This window comes from Ictidomys tridecemlineatus, chromosome 7, assembly GCF_052094955.1.
Source record: "Ictidomys tridecemlineatus isolate mIctTri1 chromosome 7, mIctTri1.hap1, whole genome shotgun sequence".
Classification (NCBI taxonomy): domain Eukaryota; kingdom Metazoa; phylum Chordata; class Mammalia; order Rodentia; family Sciuridae; genus Ictidomys; species Ictidomys tridecemlineatus.
The window spans coordinates 19,119,506-19,140,232 of record NC_135483.1 but is presented as its reverse complement, the minus strand read 5'-3'; the positions used below and the strand labels follow the sequence as shown (position 1 = coordinate 19,140,232).

The following is a 20,727-nucleotide window of genomic DNA, read 5'->3' as shown; positions in this document are numbered from 1 at the left end:
ATTGGTCAAGGTAGTCACAGATTCCTGCCAGAACTAAGCAGAGAGTTGTAGCTTCCACGTCTCAATGGAAAGACGATCAAAAAAATCTATGACCATCTTTAGTCAATCATAAATACTAAGTAGTTACGTGAGATCATGTGCAGAAGAGTGTCAGAGACTGAATTGTATGCCCAGGGCAGCTGAATGTGGATTTTTTTTTCATCTGAGTCTCTGCAAGTCATTAAAATTCTGCTGCCCAGAGTCCTCCGCTGAGCAAATAGCTATTAGCTCCTCCTCCAGTGGCATTGGCATCTGTCATCCCTGTGTCTGAGCTATTGTGCCTCCACCCAGACTCCATCCAAGCTGGCATATTTTTCTAAAGATCGCCTAGAGTATTGTGATCTTCCTTCCATATTTATTTCCTGTGGGGTCATGCGGAAGGAGAGATGGCCATGGGAAGAGCAGAGCAGTAATGGAGTTTCCAGCTTGGCCCTCCACTTTTGCCAGTGCCAGTATCTGGATTTGGTCTCCTCCACTGAATGAGTGACTGCATTGTCTGCACTGGATACAGTCTCCCCACTCTGTGGATAGTGGATATCCATCCTCTACACAGGATATATTTTATGTGATATATTTTATGGCTCGACAGTGGATCTGGATTTGACCTATACAATGGGATTTTTACTATATTTTTTTTATTTTGCTGCTAAGTAAATGTTGGAACCCACATACTTAAACAATGAAGAAAAATCAATCAATATTTACCTCACACTAGTAAAGACTAAAATAGATAATTACTGTAGAAAACATGACTTGAATCTCATTGCAAAAGTGCCATTCTATGCAGCAATCTCTCGATAGTAAAATTTTTTCAAAGTGTGAGTAAATGGTCTACATATTTGAAGAGTGATTAGTACAACAACTATGTTCTATCAACAATGAAATAGTGATACTGTCAAGACGCATCACAGTTAGCAGAGCTCCTCCATTTGACTTTAATATTTTTATAAAAATTGATAAAACAATAATACAGAATTTTAAAAATATATAGACAATATGAAGCTGAAAATAAAGAAATCCTTAGACTCTTGCCTCCAAGAATAATCATTATTCGTTTTGTGTGAGCAGCATCCTCAGTATCACTCTGATCACGTGGAGCAGAGGGTGATGTAGATAGTAAAGTTTAATAACACTATCCAACTTGATGTTACTTCACATTAACTGAGGAAAAGGGAGCCAGCATGATATTGAATGGATTTCTGAATTCCAGACAGAACCCTTTCTCCACAAGAGGAATTTTCCATATATTTTAATTTTTAAAGCAACCACAGATTCGAAGGCTTCCCACTGTGTGTTTTGGTGCAATTCACCCTGTGTCTTTAACCCTGTGTGACGTTATCTTAGCTTTTGTTGGCAACAGTGGAGGTCCTCAAGAAGGGAACTACACTGAATCTGTTTCTCCCTTTCTTCCCTGCTCAGTGCCCTCCTCCGGTCCCCAGAACTTAAGGGTCTCAGAGGAATGGTATAACCGGTTGCGCATCACCTGGGATCCTCCATCTGCCCCTGTAAAAGGCTATAGGATCCTCTACAAACCTGTCAGTGGTAAGTAATGCTCCGTCCCATGAGCAAGGATCTAAAGTATATTTTAAGACAATTTTTTTTTTGTTCTGTTTCGGTAACTGTTTGATTTTCTATTTTAAAGAAATAGGAAGAGCCTCTTGTTTTTCAGAAAAAAAAAAGGTGTTTTTAGCATGGGCAGTGTTCAGACCGATATCATCAGAAGGGCGGAGCATGACCTATGCTGCTGGCACAGCAATGACTTACACCTGACCTACTCATGCCCTAGACAAGGAACCAGCCTAAGAAACCTTCATTTTCTAGGAACAGGAAACTTTATGGCTCTATGGATATGGAAGTTCTAAATATTTGAAATCTCTAATTTTGATTTTTTTTAGTTCTGTTTCTTTGATTAGTTGAAAAAAATAACATTGATCAACTTCTCATTCTGGAAACTAGGGAGATAAAACTTACCAAAGCAGAAAGATGCTTTTACAGCAGCCCTGTAGTTCAATGCCCAAGGAGACCCTGCTCCTCTGCCTTCTACATCATTATATCTTAAAGGCAAGAGAAAGATGTAAATAGGGGGTGACTGTGCCCTTGGCCCGTATGCCCGTGAAGAGGAGACCACGTGCACTGCAACTCAGAGGATCATCTCCCTACGTTTAGTGTGCTCATGGATGTTTAAGCTGGAGACTGAAAGCCTATTATAAACATTTTTACAATTTTCTAGACCTGGCTTTCAGAACTCTGGTTGGTCAACAGAGTTTCTAAAATTATTCTTAATTTGGCATGAAAATTTAAAAACATTTTTTGAGCCATTACAAAATGCTTTCTGCCTTTGAAAATTCCATTAGTCTTGATCTAATGATAAGATGAACCTGAGATGTTGTTCTTGTCCCTGTATCAATTTTTAGCCTCTTCTGTTATGCCCAATTAATTATCCAGGAGCGGTTGTCATGGTGCCCATACAAATAAAATGGTCTCACCTCCAGTTTCTCCAGACAAACACCTTTGTGAACCATGACAAATAAAATAGAAAGGATAGAGCACTGGTGCACTGGCCTGCTGCATATTGAGTCTTTGGAACCCATTATCTATATATTTGTCTGCTTTTTGTTTTGTCTCTTTGCTTTAGGACTGAAGGTTATGTTAATTTGCAAGATATCTTTGCCCAAGTTCTTTTGATCATTTTACAAATATTTATCAATTTTTCTGAGTACCAATAGCTTTGGTTTTGAGTGGTGGTTCCCAAAATTGATGCAATATGCCCTCAATGGGGACATTTTTGGATCATCACAACTTGGGGGCATGGGGATGTGCTACTGGCATGTAGAAAGTACTGCTAAACAGTCTACCACTCACAGTGGTAATAAAGAAGCATCCAGTCCAAGTGTCAATAGTGCTGAGGTTAAGAAATCCTGTCCAGGCCCAGTGGGACAATTGTTTGTGGCCATTTGCCCTGCACATATGGAGCAAGGGAAAATAGCTACTGATTGATCACATACAAACAAATACATGAATATATTGTTGGAAAGGGGGCTTCTGGAGGAACATGATGAGTATTTCAGGAACTTTCTCTAACTCAGAGCTCTTAGAGAATGGGCACATACGGAAAGATGCTGCACACAATAAATTTGTGTAAAACTTATCAAAGAATGCTTTTAATGTGAAATCAAAGACACCAGCCAGAAACTGAGTTGAGACAGAGTTGAAGTTATAAAGGCCTGCAGCCAGCTGATCACGGGCCTTGGGATAAAAGCTTCATCTGTCCAATATTAAAAATTTAGAATCTGTAAAACATTGCTTTAATTATTCCATGATTGATGATTTTTCAAGCACAGTTTTCAAAAAAGTTTTGATTTTTCTATTTAAAATAAAAAGTTATTGATGTTTTAGCATGTCCTTAGAATAGATTTTTTTTTGTAATCTTACTACATTTTCCAGTTCCTCCAAGATATAAATTCAATTGTAGTTCACCCATGCAAATTATTCGCTCTAATAAGTTAACATGTGATAACTCAAACGCAACATCTTTCCTATAAAAGATATGAATGAAGTGACTGATCTAGCTGCCAGAGATTGCTTATTGTCTGAAGGAATAGGTGATGGGAGATTTTATTAAAACAGAAAACTGTGGGTATTTTTAACTTAATAGATTAAGGTTTCAGTTTGGATAAAGCTGAAATATCTTGGTATATTGGTTCTGTTAGTGTGTTCGAACATAAGGCTCAGACAATGTTGAGGGTTTATTTTTCCCCTTAACATCACTATTATATGAATTACTGGATAATGTTCATTAATACAAGTAACATAGCTAAAATCAGGATCTCAAAAATTGTTCTTATTTTCTCCCAGTCCATAATATTCCATGTTGGGAAAATTGAATTTGTATGAGAAGTTAGATAATTTAACCAATCAGGTATTAAGAATTATTTGCTATCTAAGTGAATTTAAATAATGTACTCTTAAAAACCATGGTCCTATCTTATTTTTTAACATAAAAGTAGTTTTTATGCTGCCAAGTACATTTGAATAATGATTAAAAAAAAATCCTACAAGGGGTAGATAAAACTGTAGCATCTACTTTCACAGCTAGTCTCCCACGTGGCCAGGTCTGGTCTGGTGTGCAGGACAAAATCTGCTTTTCCTTCCACTTGGGTGCTTGCTGAGGATGGAGCTGGGAAAATTGATAATGTTTTCTTCAATTGGGCAAGTACCTCAAATGTCTGTTCCAACAGAGTGGCTCCTAATAGGGTGGAAGATGGATTGTGAGGTGGGATAACTTGTTTGAGTAAGCACAAAGGGAAAAACCGTAATGGGAAAAAGACAAGGTGACTAAAAATGATCTCCAGGCTGGTGGTCAGGTACGGGTGTTAGAGCTGGATGTTCTAGGTTCAGAGTCTCAGCCCTGCTCTCTGTTTGCTGGACAATCCTGGGCAACTGAAAAGCAGCTGACTGAGTCCAGTTTGCTCCAAGAATTCTTGCATTTTTGCGCATTCTGTCATTGCTGAAAGATATGCTCCTTCTCCTTCAGTTCCTGGCCCAACCCTGGAGACTTTTGTGGGTGCTGACATTAACACCATTCTTATCACCAACCTCCTCAGTGGAATGGACTACAACGTGAAGATATTCGCCTCCCAGGCGGCAGGCCACAGCGACGCGCTGACAGGCCTGGTGAAAACACGTAAGACTGATGTCCGTCCCCTTGCCCCAGCTCCGTGTGGGGTGTGGGGCTCTGCTGCTGGGAACCCAAGCCCTGCTTCAGCGTGGCAGCTGCTTTCTCTTTCCCCCGGTGGGTGCCGTCCTTTCTGGATGGTGTTTCCTGGAAGGAGAGGTGTGCTCTTTCCTCAGGGGAGTTCCCAGGCTGCCTTGGCAGGCGGGATGTCAGCACCTGGCTTTCAAACTGGCTCCACCGTCGAGGATAGGATTTCCTTCTGGAAAGTCTTTTGCTGGCATTTCTCAAAATAAGTGAAATTTTCCAAACAGCAAGTAACCAGGCATGGCCAGTGCCAGTCAGAGTTGGGCCAGGGGAAATTTGCCTTTTTTTTCAAAACCATTCTCCTTCCAGCCTCTGCCCCCCACCCATACGCCATCTATTAAAAGTATATGACACTCCACTCTACGAACTTCTGTCTCTTTTATGGGGTTTTATGCTGTCTGCGCACTGTCTGGGACTTCTCGTTGGCACACAGCACCGCAGACACCCATGGAATATGCAGTATTTTCCAAATTCCAGCATGGACGTTCCATATTCCTCAAGTGTGTTATACCTCTACACCATCTGTGGAATAGATTTCTTTACATCAACTTACAGTTTTTGACCTAAATACTTTTCAAAATCCATATAATTTAAACAGATTATCACTCTGAACAGATATTATTTTAAATAGCACATTAAAATTAATACAGAAATGATCATCATAAAAACAGTTCCACTGTGATAATATAACCTGAGTGCTATTAAACAGTACATGCGTGTTCTTGAGAATGGGTGGTCATGGTATCATCAAAAGAATAACCCTTCGGTATGATGCTTGTTAGCTATGGCCTTGGGCACATTACCCACCTTCTCTGAGTCTAAGCTCTCTCAACTCTACAAGGAAGATAGACAATATCAGACAACAAAGAGCCTCTACTAAACTAGACCCCAGCCATCCTGGATTTCATAGAGGACTTCTCTTCATTAAAGGGGGCTTCCTTAATTCTCCTTTGTGGAATATCTTGAGGTCTTAAAAGTTAGATGCTGAATAAGTTCAATCTCAGTCAGTCTCTGTATTTGACAGGTCTGGGAAGGCTTTGGTCCGTGGTTCTGACCTTGAACTTGGCTGCTGAAGTGACACTATTCCGGGCCCTGACATAAACCTCAATGTATTTCCGTGTGGCTCTATGCCAGCACCCACTATCCCTCCTTCAGCTCATGTCAGATCTGCTGTGCATCTTCCCATCTCTCTCTCCTCTCTCCTTCTCTTGGTTGACTTTCCTCTTTGGATTACACTTCTTCAGTCTCTGATATTTTTCCTCCTGGCCTCTCTCCCTATCTTTTCTTCTCTCATTCTGTCCTCCTTTCTCTGCCTCCATCTCTTTTCTTTTCTTTCCCCACTCTCTCAATAAACACTGAACATTCCAAACATTTTGTAAAAAACTTGGAGTGTTAAAGTTTCATATATTCTTATCATTAATGTAAAAAAATAGGCTAATTATTTATTATCTTTCTCCTTAACAACAGCAACAACAAACCTCACATAATGGCACATAAGTAAATTTAATGTTTTTTTAAAATTTAGTATAGAAACCATTATTAATTTCCTTTTGTTGTACATGAGAGAAGTAGTTTAATTTGGTTTAGAAAAAAACTTCCCTCTCTGCTGTAAGAGTAAGAAACAATCTACAGATAGAAATTATGTTTTATTTTATGAGTTACCTAAAAGATGGAGAAGTCAGAGAAAATTATATGGATGGAAACAGTCTAAGACCATTAGGAAAGTAGATAGTATTAAAATTTTCTGGGTTTTTTTTGCTTGTTTTTGTGTTTGAATCTGAATGATAAACCCCAGATGCCTACTCTTATCTTATCCTAGAGAAACAGTATTTTTATATTGCTTGTCAAAATAATCACTTTTGTATATTAGTGTTCTAAGATTAATACAAACTATGTGTTTTTAAGCTATTTGCACTATAAATTCTTTCATTTTAAAAATTTCAAAAATGTGTTCTTTCTCATTCATTCACATTTTGTTTTGCTTTTATATTTGATTGGCAAATAATCACTACCCATGTTTACGGGGTGCAATGCAATGTTTCAGTACTAGCATGCATGGTAAAGATCAAATCAGGGTAATTAGCATATTCATTACTTTAAATTTCATTTTTTTTGTGGTGGTAACGTTCAAAATCCTCTCATAACTATTTTGAAATATGCAATGCATTTTTATTAACTCTGACCACCCTTCCTATTGTGCACATACTAGATTTATTCCTCCAATCTAACTGTAACTTAGTCCCTGTGGACCAAGCTCTGCCCATTGCTCTTCATCTCTCCAGTCTCTGCTACCCACCCCTCTCCTCTCGGCTTCTATAAGATCAACTTTGTCAGATTCCACATATGAGTGAGATCACAATGAAATACCATTCAGCTTTTAACAATGATAAAATCCTGGGACTGGATTTCCCACCTCAGTGTGGAGCTTGGCATAAGAATTTTACTACAAATGTCTTCAGACTTGGGGACATTTGTGGCAACATCTTCAGTGTGACGCATTTATCTTTCCATTTCATCATAGTGTTCTTGGGTGTGACCAATCTCCAAGCCAGCCAGATTGAAATGACCAGCTTGTGTGCTCGATGGGAGGTGCATCGTCATGCCACGGCCTACAGGATAGTTCTAGAACCCCTCCAGGGTGAGTACAGCCCTTCACACACACGCTGTCCTTGAGTCCTTGTGAACTTGGTTCCATGAAGATCACTGTGAGCAGCACACAAGTTACGTGAGACAATAGCCCTCTTGAAGAACAATTGTGTGATGGTCAGCCATGCAGTATGTTGAGCCAGACTGACCAGCACATTGTCACGTGTCCTCCCCCAACCTCCATTTTTCTCAGCTCTCCGTGGGTACAAGGCCAGTGCCGATCTGTGTCAATCGGGAACACACATTGGATCAACACACTCTCTCTCTAAAGGTGCAGTGTGTCCCTGTTGCCACAAACAAGTTCTTCAGCACCGCAGTTCTGAAGGATAACAGTGATATAGAACTTAACCCAAAAGTTGAAACACTAGAAACCTTTCTTCCTCACCCTTAGAAATAATGACAAGAGCCAAGTACAGTGGTGCATGCCTGTAATCCCAGCTGCTCGGGAGGCTGAGGCAGGAGGGTCTTGAGTTAAAAGCCAGCCCCAGCAATGGCAAGGCACGAAGCAATTCAGTGAGACCCTGTCTCTAAATAAAATACAAAATAGGGCTGGGGATGTGGCTCAGTGGTTAAATGCTAACCATCCGTGGTTAGCCTCTGCCAAAAATATAAATACTGACAAGAGCAACAAAAGTCTGATTCCCCAAAACTGAATGGCAAGGGCTGTTATTCCTCTTTTTGTGGTATTAGCATGGATGGCATTCAAAAATGAAATAAAATGATGACAATTACTTTAATTTGATTTGTAAAAACATTAGAAATGTCTTGTTATTTTGTGGGGGATTAATATAGGAGACATTAGAGAATCCCAAAGGAAAAAAAAATTATGTTCCACACTTGATAGCAAAGTTGTTAAAAAGCTAGCCTGTTCTTTGTAGACAAATGACATTGGTTTCCCCCTTGTGAAAAAACAGAAGCAGTCAATTTGTTCAGGTCCAGATAAGACTGGGTTTACTAGCCCATATCTCTCTCTCACTATAATGACATTCAAAAATCCACAATTCGCACTTTTGAGCCAATCCATAAAGGGAAAAACAGTTTAGGAGAGCCCTGAGACCATTTCAAAATATAAAATACAAGCTGAAGCAGGAAGAACATTCTAGAAGAATTTCCTGCCAGTCTCAGCCCAGATATTGTCTCAATAGCTTTGTTGTGCCACCACTTCCTTGATTCCATGTGTCTAAGCCTGACTCTGGCTCCACATATGGGAGTGGTTTAATATGGAATAAACAGTGAGGAAAGAAAGGAGAAGACAAGAATTTTGTGATGTGTTGAATCTGATTTATGGGATGCTTAGCCAAAAGTAGATGAAAGATATAAAACTATTTGAGGAGCAACTACAGAATCACAAATCATATTTTATTTATCTTTATATGTCACTTTCAATATGGAAGGGTAGTGTTTATTAGGCTTTTAAAAAATACTAAGGAGGGCTGGAGATGTGGCTCAAGCGGTAGCGTGCTCGCCTGGCATGCATGAGGCCCGGGTTCGATCCTCAGTGCCACATACAAACAGAGATGGCGTGTCCGTCGAAAAAATAAATATTAAAATTCTCTCTCTCTTTAAAAAAAAATACTAAGCATATAATCACAGTCCCAAACTATCCTTTAATAATTTTCTCATTTTACATAATTTAAGAAGTTGGAATGGAGGAAACATAACGCCTGTAGATATTTATAGTCATTCATCAAAATTTTAACTGTATAGATTGATTGAGAAATATCCATATTGAAACTAGCTCTGTAAATGGAATTGGTAAGATCTGTACATATTTTTTATTCAGTGATTTTAATGTGGCATATTTGCAAGCAGCATTGTGATTCTTTATCAAAGCACATGATTAATGTGTGTGATACTGTTGATCTGGTAATCCAAGCCCGCAATAATTTATTTCTAGAGCCAAGATCTTTGCTGGCCAAAAGCTGAGTTCGTATATGTACTGTTTTAATCTTCCAGTTAAGTCAGCTTGTGCACCTTCAACGTCATGTTCAGGCTGCCAGAGAACTTTCAGCTGAGCCACTATAGTCTCAATTAAACAAGAGTGTGCAAAAGTCCTGTTCAGTTTACTTCTCTGCAACATTTATAGCTGAGAGATTTATGAGCAAAATTAGCCTGTGCCTCATTCTCCCAGTTGTCTAACTAAATATTATTTATCAGCAACAGATCGTAATCGACATCTTCAAAGAGGAACGTTGGTGGGGGTGTGAACATGGGGGTGGCAGTAGGGAACATGTAAATATGTTAATGTATATGATTTAGATCAAGCAACTGTCTTTCTGCTTGGGAGTGGGGCAGAATTAGGCTGAGCTTCTTTACATAACAGAGAAATGTGATGACCATTCTGATTCACTATCTCTGGAGGACTTGTGGCGAGATGTCCCTTCTTCTAAGGGCATGAAAGTCCCATGGCCCAGGAGTTAACAGCTCTGGGATGCCTTGCAATGACTCCATGTGCTGCCTCTGTAGAGATCTCTACTCTTCTACCCCAGCCAAAGGAGATACCAGGGGTAAATGGGACCCGATTCCTTCACGTGTTGAAGAAAAGCGTTTGCCCCAGGTTGACCTATTTCTGAATGTCTCAGACAGCTTTCTTCAACTTAATGGATAAATTTTTCCCATGGCCCGATCATGTGCAATTTTTTTCTGACATGAAGTCAGTATAGACAGGTCTCTGCTATAACCACAACTGCTGGTCAGCTCTTTTCTCTGGGCTTCCATTTGTCTAAAAGTGACTTGATTTGAAGTCATTAACTGAGGCAATTACCTGTACATTGCTTTGGTGAATAAAGTCTCCAGGCTGTATCATTCACATTTGTTAATTTTATTTATGGAAACCTAGATAAAAAGAACTTAATCCAAAAGTTCAAATTGTTGGTTTCTATGTTGAGAGGACTGGAAGTATCCAATTCCAGGCATGTCTATATCTAGGCAATCAGAGTCACCAAGAAGAAGTCTTTCTTAAATTTTTTAATTTGTTCTTTTTAGATATACCTGAGAGTAGAATGTATTTTGACATATTACACATGGAGTATAACTTATATGAATTAGGATCCCATTCTTGTGGTTGAACATGAGGTAAAGTCTTGCTTCATCCTCTGCTCTGTTCTGCTCTTCTCTGCCTTCATTCTCAGCCAGGCTCTGTGTGGGCCCCAGTAAGATCCAGAATGACATCTTCTCAAATTCTCTTTCTCAATATTTCCAACAGAAGTCCAGGAACTGAGTCATATTGGCCTGGTGTGGGTCACATGCCCCGAATCTGTCATTGAGTTCACAGGCATGAAATAAACTGACTTGGTTGGTCCTGGTTGCTTTCCACCCTGTATCTGGTGGTGGTAGCAAAGAGGGGTGGAGTGGAATTTAGTCCTCTCCAACTCATACAGACCAAGAGTGGGCAGGAATAGATCCAAAGAAAGGAAGATTAAATGCAAGACAGGCAGAAACCACAGATGTCCTCTACTTATGTAAATATTACAGCTTTTTTAGGGCCAAGAGGAAAAAGAAAAGATTACCAGAAAGACTAGGTCCTCCTAGGAGGGACTGGAATACAAGCTGCCAATCATCTACTTGCCAAATTCAATTTTAGACTTTTGGGCAATTCTAGGACAGAACAAAGTGAAAGGCCTTTAATTGGATTTGTTAACTCAGAACCCCATGAGAAACCCTATTAATTTGGTGGGTGATCTGGGGCTCTGTCCCTCTCTCCATCTGTTTTTGAGTTGACTTGGCACCTAGGGTTGGATATAGCATTTCCCTTCAAATTTATGTATTATATGCTACAAAGGTTCAAATACTGTGTTCCCTACCTAATCCCCACAACTTTGGTGAACTTCTTTGTAGTTTGCTCTGAAAAGAGTTCAGAAGATATTCTACTGGTATTCTTTTTGTGTGTGTGTGTGGTGCTGGGGCCTTGTGCATGCTAGGCAAGCACTCTACCAAATGAGCTATATCCCCCACCCTATGTATTTCCTTTTAAAGTATTGAAATGTCAATTTTGTAATAGCATCCACTAACAAGGATAGAGAGTTCATAAATGGAGAACCTGTCTTTCCAAGACCAGATCCCCCGCCCCCACCAAAAAAAAATCATATGGAAAAAAACCATTCTCAATACTTTTTTGAAACAGTGACATTATGATTTGGGAACTTTTGAAAGTTTTTGAAATTGTTGAAATGGTGACATTATGATTTGGGAACTTCTGAAAGTTTTTGAAATGGTGACATTATGTTTCGGAAACTGTATTTGAGGGACTTGGGGAGTGGCAGTATTCATATCATCAAGTTCCAACGTACATTCTGAATATCCTTCATGGTTCTCAGAAACTATTCTTGTTACATTTGGGGGAGCTGGTGGCATCAGTATCAAAAGGATGATCATTCAGAGAAAGTATTTATCCCTGCTTCCTAGAAAAGAATAGACAAATATAGACAGATTTTTCAATGTTCAAAAAAATTGACTTAATGTTTTTGGCATAAGGGGTTGAAGAAATTAGTCATCATTTTATCAGTTTAAGTTTTATTTTCCTTTAAAGAAAAGCCACTGGACTTGAATTGCACATGCCAAAAGCAACATGGATACAGCTCTGTTCACAGAGCCCCTCTTTGTTAGTATTGGGAATCAGACTGATATTATTCGCCATTGATTTTATAATGTCTGTTCCAGTTTTCCAGTGGCTTATGGGTTTATTATTTTTAGCAGTAAAGCCCATTCATGTTCTATTTTCAAAGGTCTTTCAAGTATCTATAAGAAATAGGAAATGGCAGAAAAGCACATTTCTAGAATTGATTCCCTGGAGAATTCTTAGAAAACTTTTGTGGACATAGATTAATATAATCCAGTGTATGCACTGTTTGTATTATGGGTGGCTCACAGAGGCCTCCAGAAAGCTCCAAAAGGTGCTTAAGGATAAGAAAGAAAGAGTTATTGTGAGTTTCCAAGCCTGGGAACCACAGGCTGAACTTGGACTTCAGCAAAGCAGAGTACTGGATTTTCTAAATTTTACTTACTATCAAATTTCCTTCACAGTAATAATATAATCTCATAAACACCTTAACAGTTTTTATTTCATCATTTATATAATATTCAAAAAAATGATCAGGGCAGACAATATTTCATTATAAACAAATTAATAAAGGGTGTATTATAAAATTTTCTGAAAATCTTTAATCATAATATATAAGTTTGAATTTCCTTTATGAAATGGATTTAATGTAATCAGATTTTTAAAGGTCAGGATTTTTCCATAGGCAAAATTTAAAATGACATATATCATGTTTATTCTGATATATACATATTGAAGTACACAGGTGTTTTGTTCCAATATCTGTACATTAAAATATAGGTGGAAGTTTATCTAGTATTATACTTTCTGAACAAAAATTATTTGACATTTTCACAATTTGCACTTAAAGCAGCTAGTCTGTGTTTAGATTTTCTATTTTTTTAATAAATTCTTTTGCAAATAACATTTTTGAGGAGTGGATATTTCTTTTTAACCATTAAATATGTGTAATGTGTTTAGTCAATGTGGTTTTGACGGTATTTTTTAAATTCTTGAAAACAAAGCTTTATAAGGCATCAATTAAACACTATGTATCAAAAGAGCATTCTAGAATTGGGTGTGGTGGCACACACCTATAATCCCAGGGACTTAGGAGGTGTGAGGCAGGAGGATCCCAAGTTCGAGGGCAGCTTGAGCAATTTAGGGAGGCCCCAAGCAACTTAGTGAAAACCTGTCTCAACATTAAAAAAAAAAAAATTAAAAGCTTGGGATATGATTCATTAGTAAAGCACCTCTGGATTAAATCCCTAGTTTTTTTTAAAAAAATTGTTTTTGAGGGAAACTTGAGTAATTGCTCTTTCATGGTAGCAGTGATTCTTCCTGTCAGCTAGTTATCTATTATGGTCAAATATAAACACTCTATGCCTAGAAGAAACTGTATATGAAACTTTACAGTAATTGGAACCACCAGAGTAAACCATGTCCAAGTGAGTGATAAAACACTGAGTCATGAGGCCCCACCACCTGATCTCCAGCTGTTGTATTTGCACATTTAACATGCACTCAGAGGCTCTCACGGGGGTTTCATTGTGAAAAAAATGATCCATTTAATTTACATTATTTTATGATACTTTAGTGGTAATGAAAACAACACCCTCTGACACTGGATTTTAGAGTACTGAATACAGATCTCATTTCTACTGAGTTATGGACTGGACAAATGACTAACTTTTTCTGGCCTCCAATTTCTTGTCTTTAGATTGGGGATAATTATAAATATTGTAAGGATCAAGTGAGTTAATACAGATAAAATTCTTAGAATATTGCTTAGCACATGATAAGCACTCATTAAATGTTGCCTATGTTTATTTTGTGGTCGCTCTGATCATTAATACCAATACCTGGCTTGATGGGCTCTTGAGGAATGAACATAACAATCCCACTTCCTCAGGCTCAGGACCCAAGGGCCAACACTGATTCTTCCAGGACAGGCATAGCAGTTTTGCTGTAGGTGTGGGAAAGAAGAAAGGTGCTAACGGTTAACTGGGCCTCGAGTTCTTTGTGCCTCATGGTGGAGAAGGCAGTAGAGGTGCCATGAGGTGAAGCTGGCTGTGGCTGGACTCCTTGGTAGAATCAAAAGGACCTGGTAACCAGCAGGTGAGAGGCATCTCTACAGTATGTTTGGCCTTAAGCCACGTAAGTCCCATGTCCTGTTTCTTCAACTATGATTTTAAAAGAATAGAAAAGATTTTCAGAGTGCATACAGGGAGTTTGGAGAGGCCCCTCAGAATTCTACTTTATGATGGAAAGAAATCATGGATGTTCATTAAAAATCAAGACTAAGAGAGAGGAAACTGGGCAGTCTGGGGTCTCCTTGGTTTTCCACTTTCTGCTTCCAGATCTTGCTAATATTTTAAGCAGCTGTGGATAAGGCTTTTGAGAACCTGGAAGCCCACCATCCTAGAACTTTATATTTCTAACTCCATTTCTTGGCTAAATGTACTATTGCCTAAAAGGACATCCTATTGAATGATAATAAGTTATAAGGAGTTAAAAGTATGTGTCCTTTGATGCCATTTTATGATCAATTACTATTCTGAAGAATCATGTTAAAAAAAGGGAGTTCATATTTTAAACAAATGAATATATTTATATCCACCGACCCCTGCAGCAGATCAATTAAATCATATGCAATATATTCATATAATTATGTATATTAATAGTTCTACATTCACTAGAGGGCTGACCTCAGGGATCTTTTAAGTTTTATTTTTATACATATAAAATGTGACTTTTGAAATAATGTATATATAAAATCTTTAGAAAAATATTTAATACTTCACACAAGTGCAATTAATGCTGCATATATTTGATATCGTGCATATTAAACATTATAGAAGCGAATCATCGACTCATGGCTTTCTAAAAAAATTGATATGTGTATGTTTTGCTTTGTTTTTATTATAGATACCCAAAAGCAAGAATCTACTGTAGGAGGAGGTACAAACAGGCATTGCTTCTATGGACTCCAGCCCGATTCAGAATATAAAATCAGTGTTTACACCAAGCTCCAGGAGATGGAGGGACCAAGTGTGAGCATAGTGGAAAAAACACGTAAGTCTGGTGGCCTCTTTTCTGATTCCCCTCCCTATGAACCAACATTATTCTAGCATTCTGTTTTGGATCTAAAACTTTGCTCCATTTAGAAAAATATAAGCCGTCGCTGCCCAGGAATATATGTAATCCAAGTTTTGCTCCTCGTTTCTAACTCCAGAATTCTTTGCCTATGGCCCACTGATGTCATCAGTATTTTTTTTCTTCCATTCTCCATATATGTGTCCACAAGGGACTGTAAAGCCACTTGATGGCAAAGTGCTTGAAACAATGACCTACATTGTGATCCTGACCCATTTGTGGTGTGTGGAGTGGGAAATGAAGTTTTAAGGACTGGGTCCTGACATTAAAACAATGCCACGTTACCCTGCCATGAGGGTGGGAATAGAGCCAAGATGTTCCAACTGGTTGACCCTAGAGTTATTGCTTGCTTAAGAGGATATTGTGCTTTTTTTCAAGTTGGCAGCAGATCTGATGCACCGAAGGGAAAGGAAATGTATAAAATTAAACAAAGCACTTTTTACATGTTCCAAAGGAGGGTGTCAACCCCTTGGAATGACTTTTAATAAAAGATTCCTGACCTGGAGGCCACAAACATTAAAATAGTTTCAATGTTAATGAATTCTAGGGGACACCTGCGTGTTTAACTCAGTATCTTAAGTTGGTGGGAGATGGGCTTTTGTGGTATCCCACCCATGTTTAGATTTTTCAGACTCTCTGACCTGCAGAAAGAAATCATTATGAGTGTATAATGTTAACGAAACAGAGGTGAAAATATGATTAATTGAATCATCTAATTTTCTTTGTATATAGACTTTATTTCATAACACTGATATAATAACATTATCTATTACATGTTCATTTTGAGGAGTAATTTATATATCATAAAACATAAGGGACATTTTAAGTGTATAATTCAGTGATTTTTTAAAAAATACATTCAAAGAGTTGTGTAACCATTATTACAATCCACTTTTAGAGGATTCTATCAACCCAATAAATCTACTTTATTTTATTATATATTTGTCTTTTGTGGACATTTCACATAAAGGAAAATATATAATAGGTAATCTTTTACATCTGACATCTTTCACTTAGCATATATCTTTGAGACTTATTCATGTCATAGAATTTATCAGCAGTTTATTTTTGTTGCTGATTAGAGTCTCATTTTACAGACAAAGATAACTTAATTTTTAAATTAATAAGGCTTTGATATTGCACAAGACTTAAAGTCAAACAGGTTTGATTGGGTCTCTTCTTTTGCCCTTTAGTAAGACTGAGACCTTGGCAATTCAATACCTCTAAGCTCATTTGGCTGGTCAGTAAAGTTAAATATCTACTCTCTTAACTCCAGTGTTGGCAGGAAAGATCCAATAAAAGAGTACCTATTAAAGAGCTTTTCAACCTGTATCTCAGTGTACAAGAACTTTTGATCATTACCATACTTATCTGTTTGGAAGTCACAAACTGATTGCCATTGTGATAGATCTCACTATCAGATAGGTTTTCTTTTTTGAAAACCCAGAACATCTTATAGCAGAGGACCCATGTATCCTTATGGTGCTAATCTGCTGGAACCAATTAACTCCTGTCTCTAGTGAAAGTTTGTAAGCTAAGTTCTTTATTCATTTTAATTGCTCTTTTGACCTCTAAAAACATTTCAGTTTGGGATCCCTGATCTACGTCAACATCCCCTAACCTTAATCCCATGACTGTTAGCTATCAACCTAGGGTTAATGCCAATTTGGATAGCTCGTTTGATATAAATGTTTTCCTGATGTTGGAGACATCTGTCTCCTTGTAGTTTCTACCCATTGGCTTTAGTCCAGCCCTCTGAAGCAATGGAGACTGTGACTGTTCCTTCTACTATGTGACAGCCCTCACACACTTGAAGACAGCAGCCATATGTATTTGACACATATGGATTAAAGACATTTGTCACCAGTGCACTGTGATTCTTCTTATCCAAGAGGTTATTTGGCTGGATGTTCTGCCCAAATATCTATTGATCTGGCTACCATAACCTCTCATTGATTAGATTCTTGATTTGTTGGCTAAATTTGGGATATGTCTCAAATTTTGACATATAAAAAGGGGAACATTTTAAAGATGATTTTCTATTTCCATAGATTTTAAGGTGCATAATTTTGGCTTTGGAAACATTTTTTTACAAACCTGTTTTTAATGATAAAATTTTTAATTTTTTTGTTATACTTGGAACTTTTTAGCTTCAAAAAAAACTGTCTTGAAAAATAAGTGATGCATATATCCATAATTGCATAATAGATGAATATAAAATATATTGTCGATTTCTCTCTTTTACCAGTCTTCCTTTCTAGAAACACACATTTCTACAACTCTCATTTCCTCCTGATATTCTTAAATTCTGTTATTTTTTTCACAAATGAGATCATTCCATGTTATTCTATGACTTGCATTATTTCATTTAATAATTAATCTTGGACATTTTTCCATATCAGTAATGTATGGTTGTTGCATTCCTTTAATGGCACATCATTTCATTGAAATAATTTTTATTTTACTGGATGTTAGAATTGGAAGACATCTTAAAATTCATATCTTCCAACCTTCCTGCCAATGAAGTAAATCCCTTTACAACATTTCAGGCAAATAGTCATTCTGCCAGAGCTTGAATCCTTCCAGTTATTTGTTACTTACTGTCTCTTGAGACTAGACACCCCCTTTGTGAATAGCTATGATTTTTAGAAGGTTCTCCCAAATATAAATTGGGATAATAAAAAGAATTACTCAGGTTTTCTTAAGTCTTTATGTCAGAAATAGAAATGAAGATATTATAAAATAATATTTTATGTTTACCTAAATGGCACCATGACTTTCAGGTACTTTGCCATAGGAGCTGTCATGAGTTGCTCCTCTAATCTTACATTTGTCCCTAGTACCTTAGCCAAACTGTACCCTCTGCATAGTATGTAGACTTCTCATCCCACATCATCAGGTTGAAAAGATCTGAGCACATTCTAGCTTCTTGGTGTTTACATGTGGTCCTCAAAACTGAAGGACTTTTTCCAGATTCAGACTGAGAAGAGTCCAGAGTGAATCAGATTCCACTAGGCACAAATATCATGAGGGAAACATGGAATAAGAATTGATGGTCAGTCCTTAGACAGAATAGAAATGAAGTTAATTATATGTGTGAAAGCAGTCAAAGGCTAACTCTGAAACCGGTTGGCCTTAAATCAACACGCGGACCACTTTGTAGTTGACAGTTTGATTGCATTGACTCCTGCTGGGTAAGCTGAATTGTGACAAAAATGGCCTTTTAAGCCTTTGGTCTGAGGTTGAGAGGATGGTTGGAGTCTGTTCACAGGCTGTGGCTGATTTATAGGAGACATTAAATTCTCAAAGACAGTTGTCAAAATCATTGATACCTCTGAAGAATGATTACCCTGCCACTCTCCATCTTCCATGCAGATGGGGTGACTGATTGATGTCCTTTCTTCCTTTACAGTGTCACTTCCCACTCCACCACCAACCTTTCCTCCAACCATTCCACCTGCAAAAGAAGGTAAGAGAATAATACAAGGGCAGTATACTCCTGTTTAGGAGTTCTGCTTGTTTTATTTGTTCATTCATTTAAAAAAACCAAGGTATTAATGTGAGGTATTTATTATGATACTTGACTTTCCCCTTAATATAAATGATTATCAAACTATGATGTGACTTTCTTTTAAAATAACTACTTAGTAATAAATCATATACACAAAACAGAATTGCTTAATATGGATTTCGTGAAAAAGCAGTGATGATTAATTTGCTTCATTCCACTAATGAACATTTATTCCCTATGGTTAATTCTCCAAATAATAAGGCAGAATTGAACTCTGTTTATTTTCAGTATTATGAGAGAAATAGGTGCTTTCATGGGTAATTATCAATCAAGGATTTGAGTTATATGATATTCTGTACTATGCTAACCCAGGAATGAGAACAATTAATATTTACGCAGGCTCATAAAGGAGGAAAAATTTGATCTACATTTGAAGAACAAGCTTGAGTGATAAATAATGGGATGAATAACACTTATGATCCAAGCGCTTAAAGTATTGGGGGAACTGTCAATTCTTTAATGTGACACAGACAACAACAGTGGGTTTAGAGTAGGAAGTAGTTTGTGTGCCAGAACAAGGCATTGGGCTTTATCCCATTTGAAACAGCATACCATGAGAAGTTTGCATAGAGGAAGGGAGAGCTGATAAAAATCTTTGTTTAAAAAAGAGAACTTTGGTGGAATTGTGAGGATGAGCCAGAGGGAGGAAAGGAGAAAGAACATGTAATCAGAAGGTTGTATTCACCATTCATTTTAAAGTGCTGTAACCTGCCAGGAATATGTGAAAAATAAGTTGTTCCTGCTGTACAGGAGCTTAAAATCAGTGGGGTTATATGCTACACAGACTGAAAGAGTCAGGGGATTGAAGAGGCAATGAGCAACTCTAATAAATCTCAGCACCTGTCCTGGCACAGCAGGCAGTCTTCTCTGAGCACCAACTTTGCAGCATCATTTTCCAAATGAGGTTATTTATGTAGGAGCAAAAATGTACAACTCAGGTCTTTCTGTGCATAAATTTTATTGTCCTGCATCTTTGTGTGTGTGTGTGTGTGTGTGTGTGTGTGTGTGTGTGTATCAGGGATTGAATCCAGGGGCATTCAACCACTGAGCCATATCCCTAGTCTTTTTTTTTTTTTTTTGGTATTTTATTTAGAGACAGGGTCTCACTGAGTTGCTTAGGGCCTCACTGAGTTGCTGAGGCTGGCTTTGAATTTGCCATTTTCCTACCTCAGCCTTCCAAGCCACTGAGATTACAGGCATGCGCCACTACGCCCAGCTATCCTGCATCTTTTAATGTTGTTCTCTCTCCTGGAGATGGTTCTTTCTTTTCCATCTTCACATCTAACTTCTAATTTCAGTATCTATGATTATTCTGACTCTTGGAACTAAAGCTAGAATCCTAATAGATGATTTACTAATTAGGCAATACTGCTGTAGATACTACAGACAATACTGCTGTAGATACTACAGAATGTTCAGAGGTCAGAAAATCATTTTTACATATAGATGAGCATGGATATCATTCAATAAGTAATCATAAATACTCCTGGAGATAAGTTATTAGGAAAGGTCTGTAGGAGTAAGAATTGACAAAGTAGAAACATTAATCTTGAATTTTCCAACATATGGTTTTAGTGGTAGAACTTTTTGCAAGTTGAATGTACTATTCATTTTAAGTTGTATTTGTCCTGAATATATTTAATTTAAAAGCCTATCAATTTTATTACTAAAGTAATACTGAATACTTATTAAACAAATGTTGAAAAGTAGAAAAATGTTTTAAAAATTAAAAACACAATTTCCTATCCTTGAGATCATTTCTTCATGAATTTTGATATATTTTCTTTCTTCAAGTAAATGTTTCATTAGCAAATTCTTAAATAGATTTTTTTCCCCTTGTACTGGGAATGGAACTTAGGGGCACTCAACCACATCCCCAGCCCTTTTTTGTACTTTATTTGGAGACAGAGTCTCACTGAGTTGCTTAGCACCTTGCTAAGTTGCTGAGGATGGCTGATTTTGCTCTCATTTCGAAGGTGAAAATTAGCAGATATTGTGATTATCTCAACTTTAGATTCA

The 20,727-nt window shown here is 37.6% G+C and overlaps 1 protein-coding gene across 7 annotated transcripts in view; it reads left to right on the top strand.

Moving 5' to 3' along the window:
- The window catches only part of Col14a1 (collagen type XIV alpha 1 chain), a 201,287-nt gene that overhangs the window by 98,682 nt on the left and 81,878 nt on the right, over nucleotides 1–20,727 (top strand). For all 7 annotated transcript variants that reach the window (XM_078016744.1, XM_013357064.4, XM_013357058.4 and 4 more), the window contains 5 exons: nucleotides 1,459–1,581; nucleotides 4,574–4,723; nucleotides 7,320–7,436; nucleotides 14,910–15,056; nucleotides 18,550–18,606. In XM_078016744.1, coding sequence (XP_077872870.1) covers nucleotides 1,459–1,581; nucleotides 4,574–4,723; nucleotides 7,320–7,436; nucleotides 14,910–15,056; nucleotides 18,550–18,606 — 594 coding nt within the window. The remainder of the gene's footprint in view (nucleotides 1–1,458; nucleotides 1,582–4,573; nucleotides 4,724–7,319; nucleotides 7,437–14,909; nucleotides 15,057–18,549; nucleotides 18,607–20,727) is intronic.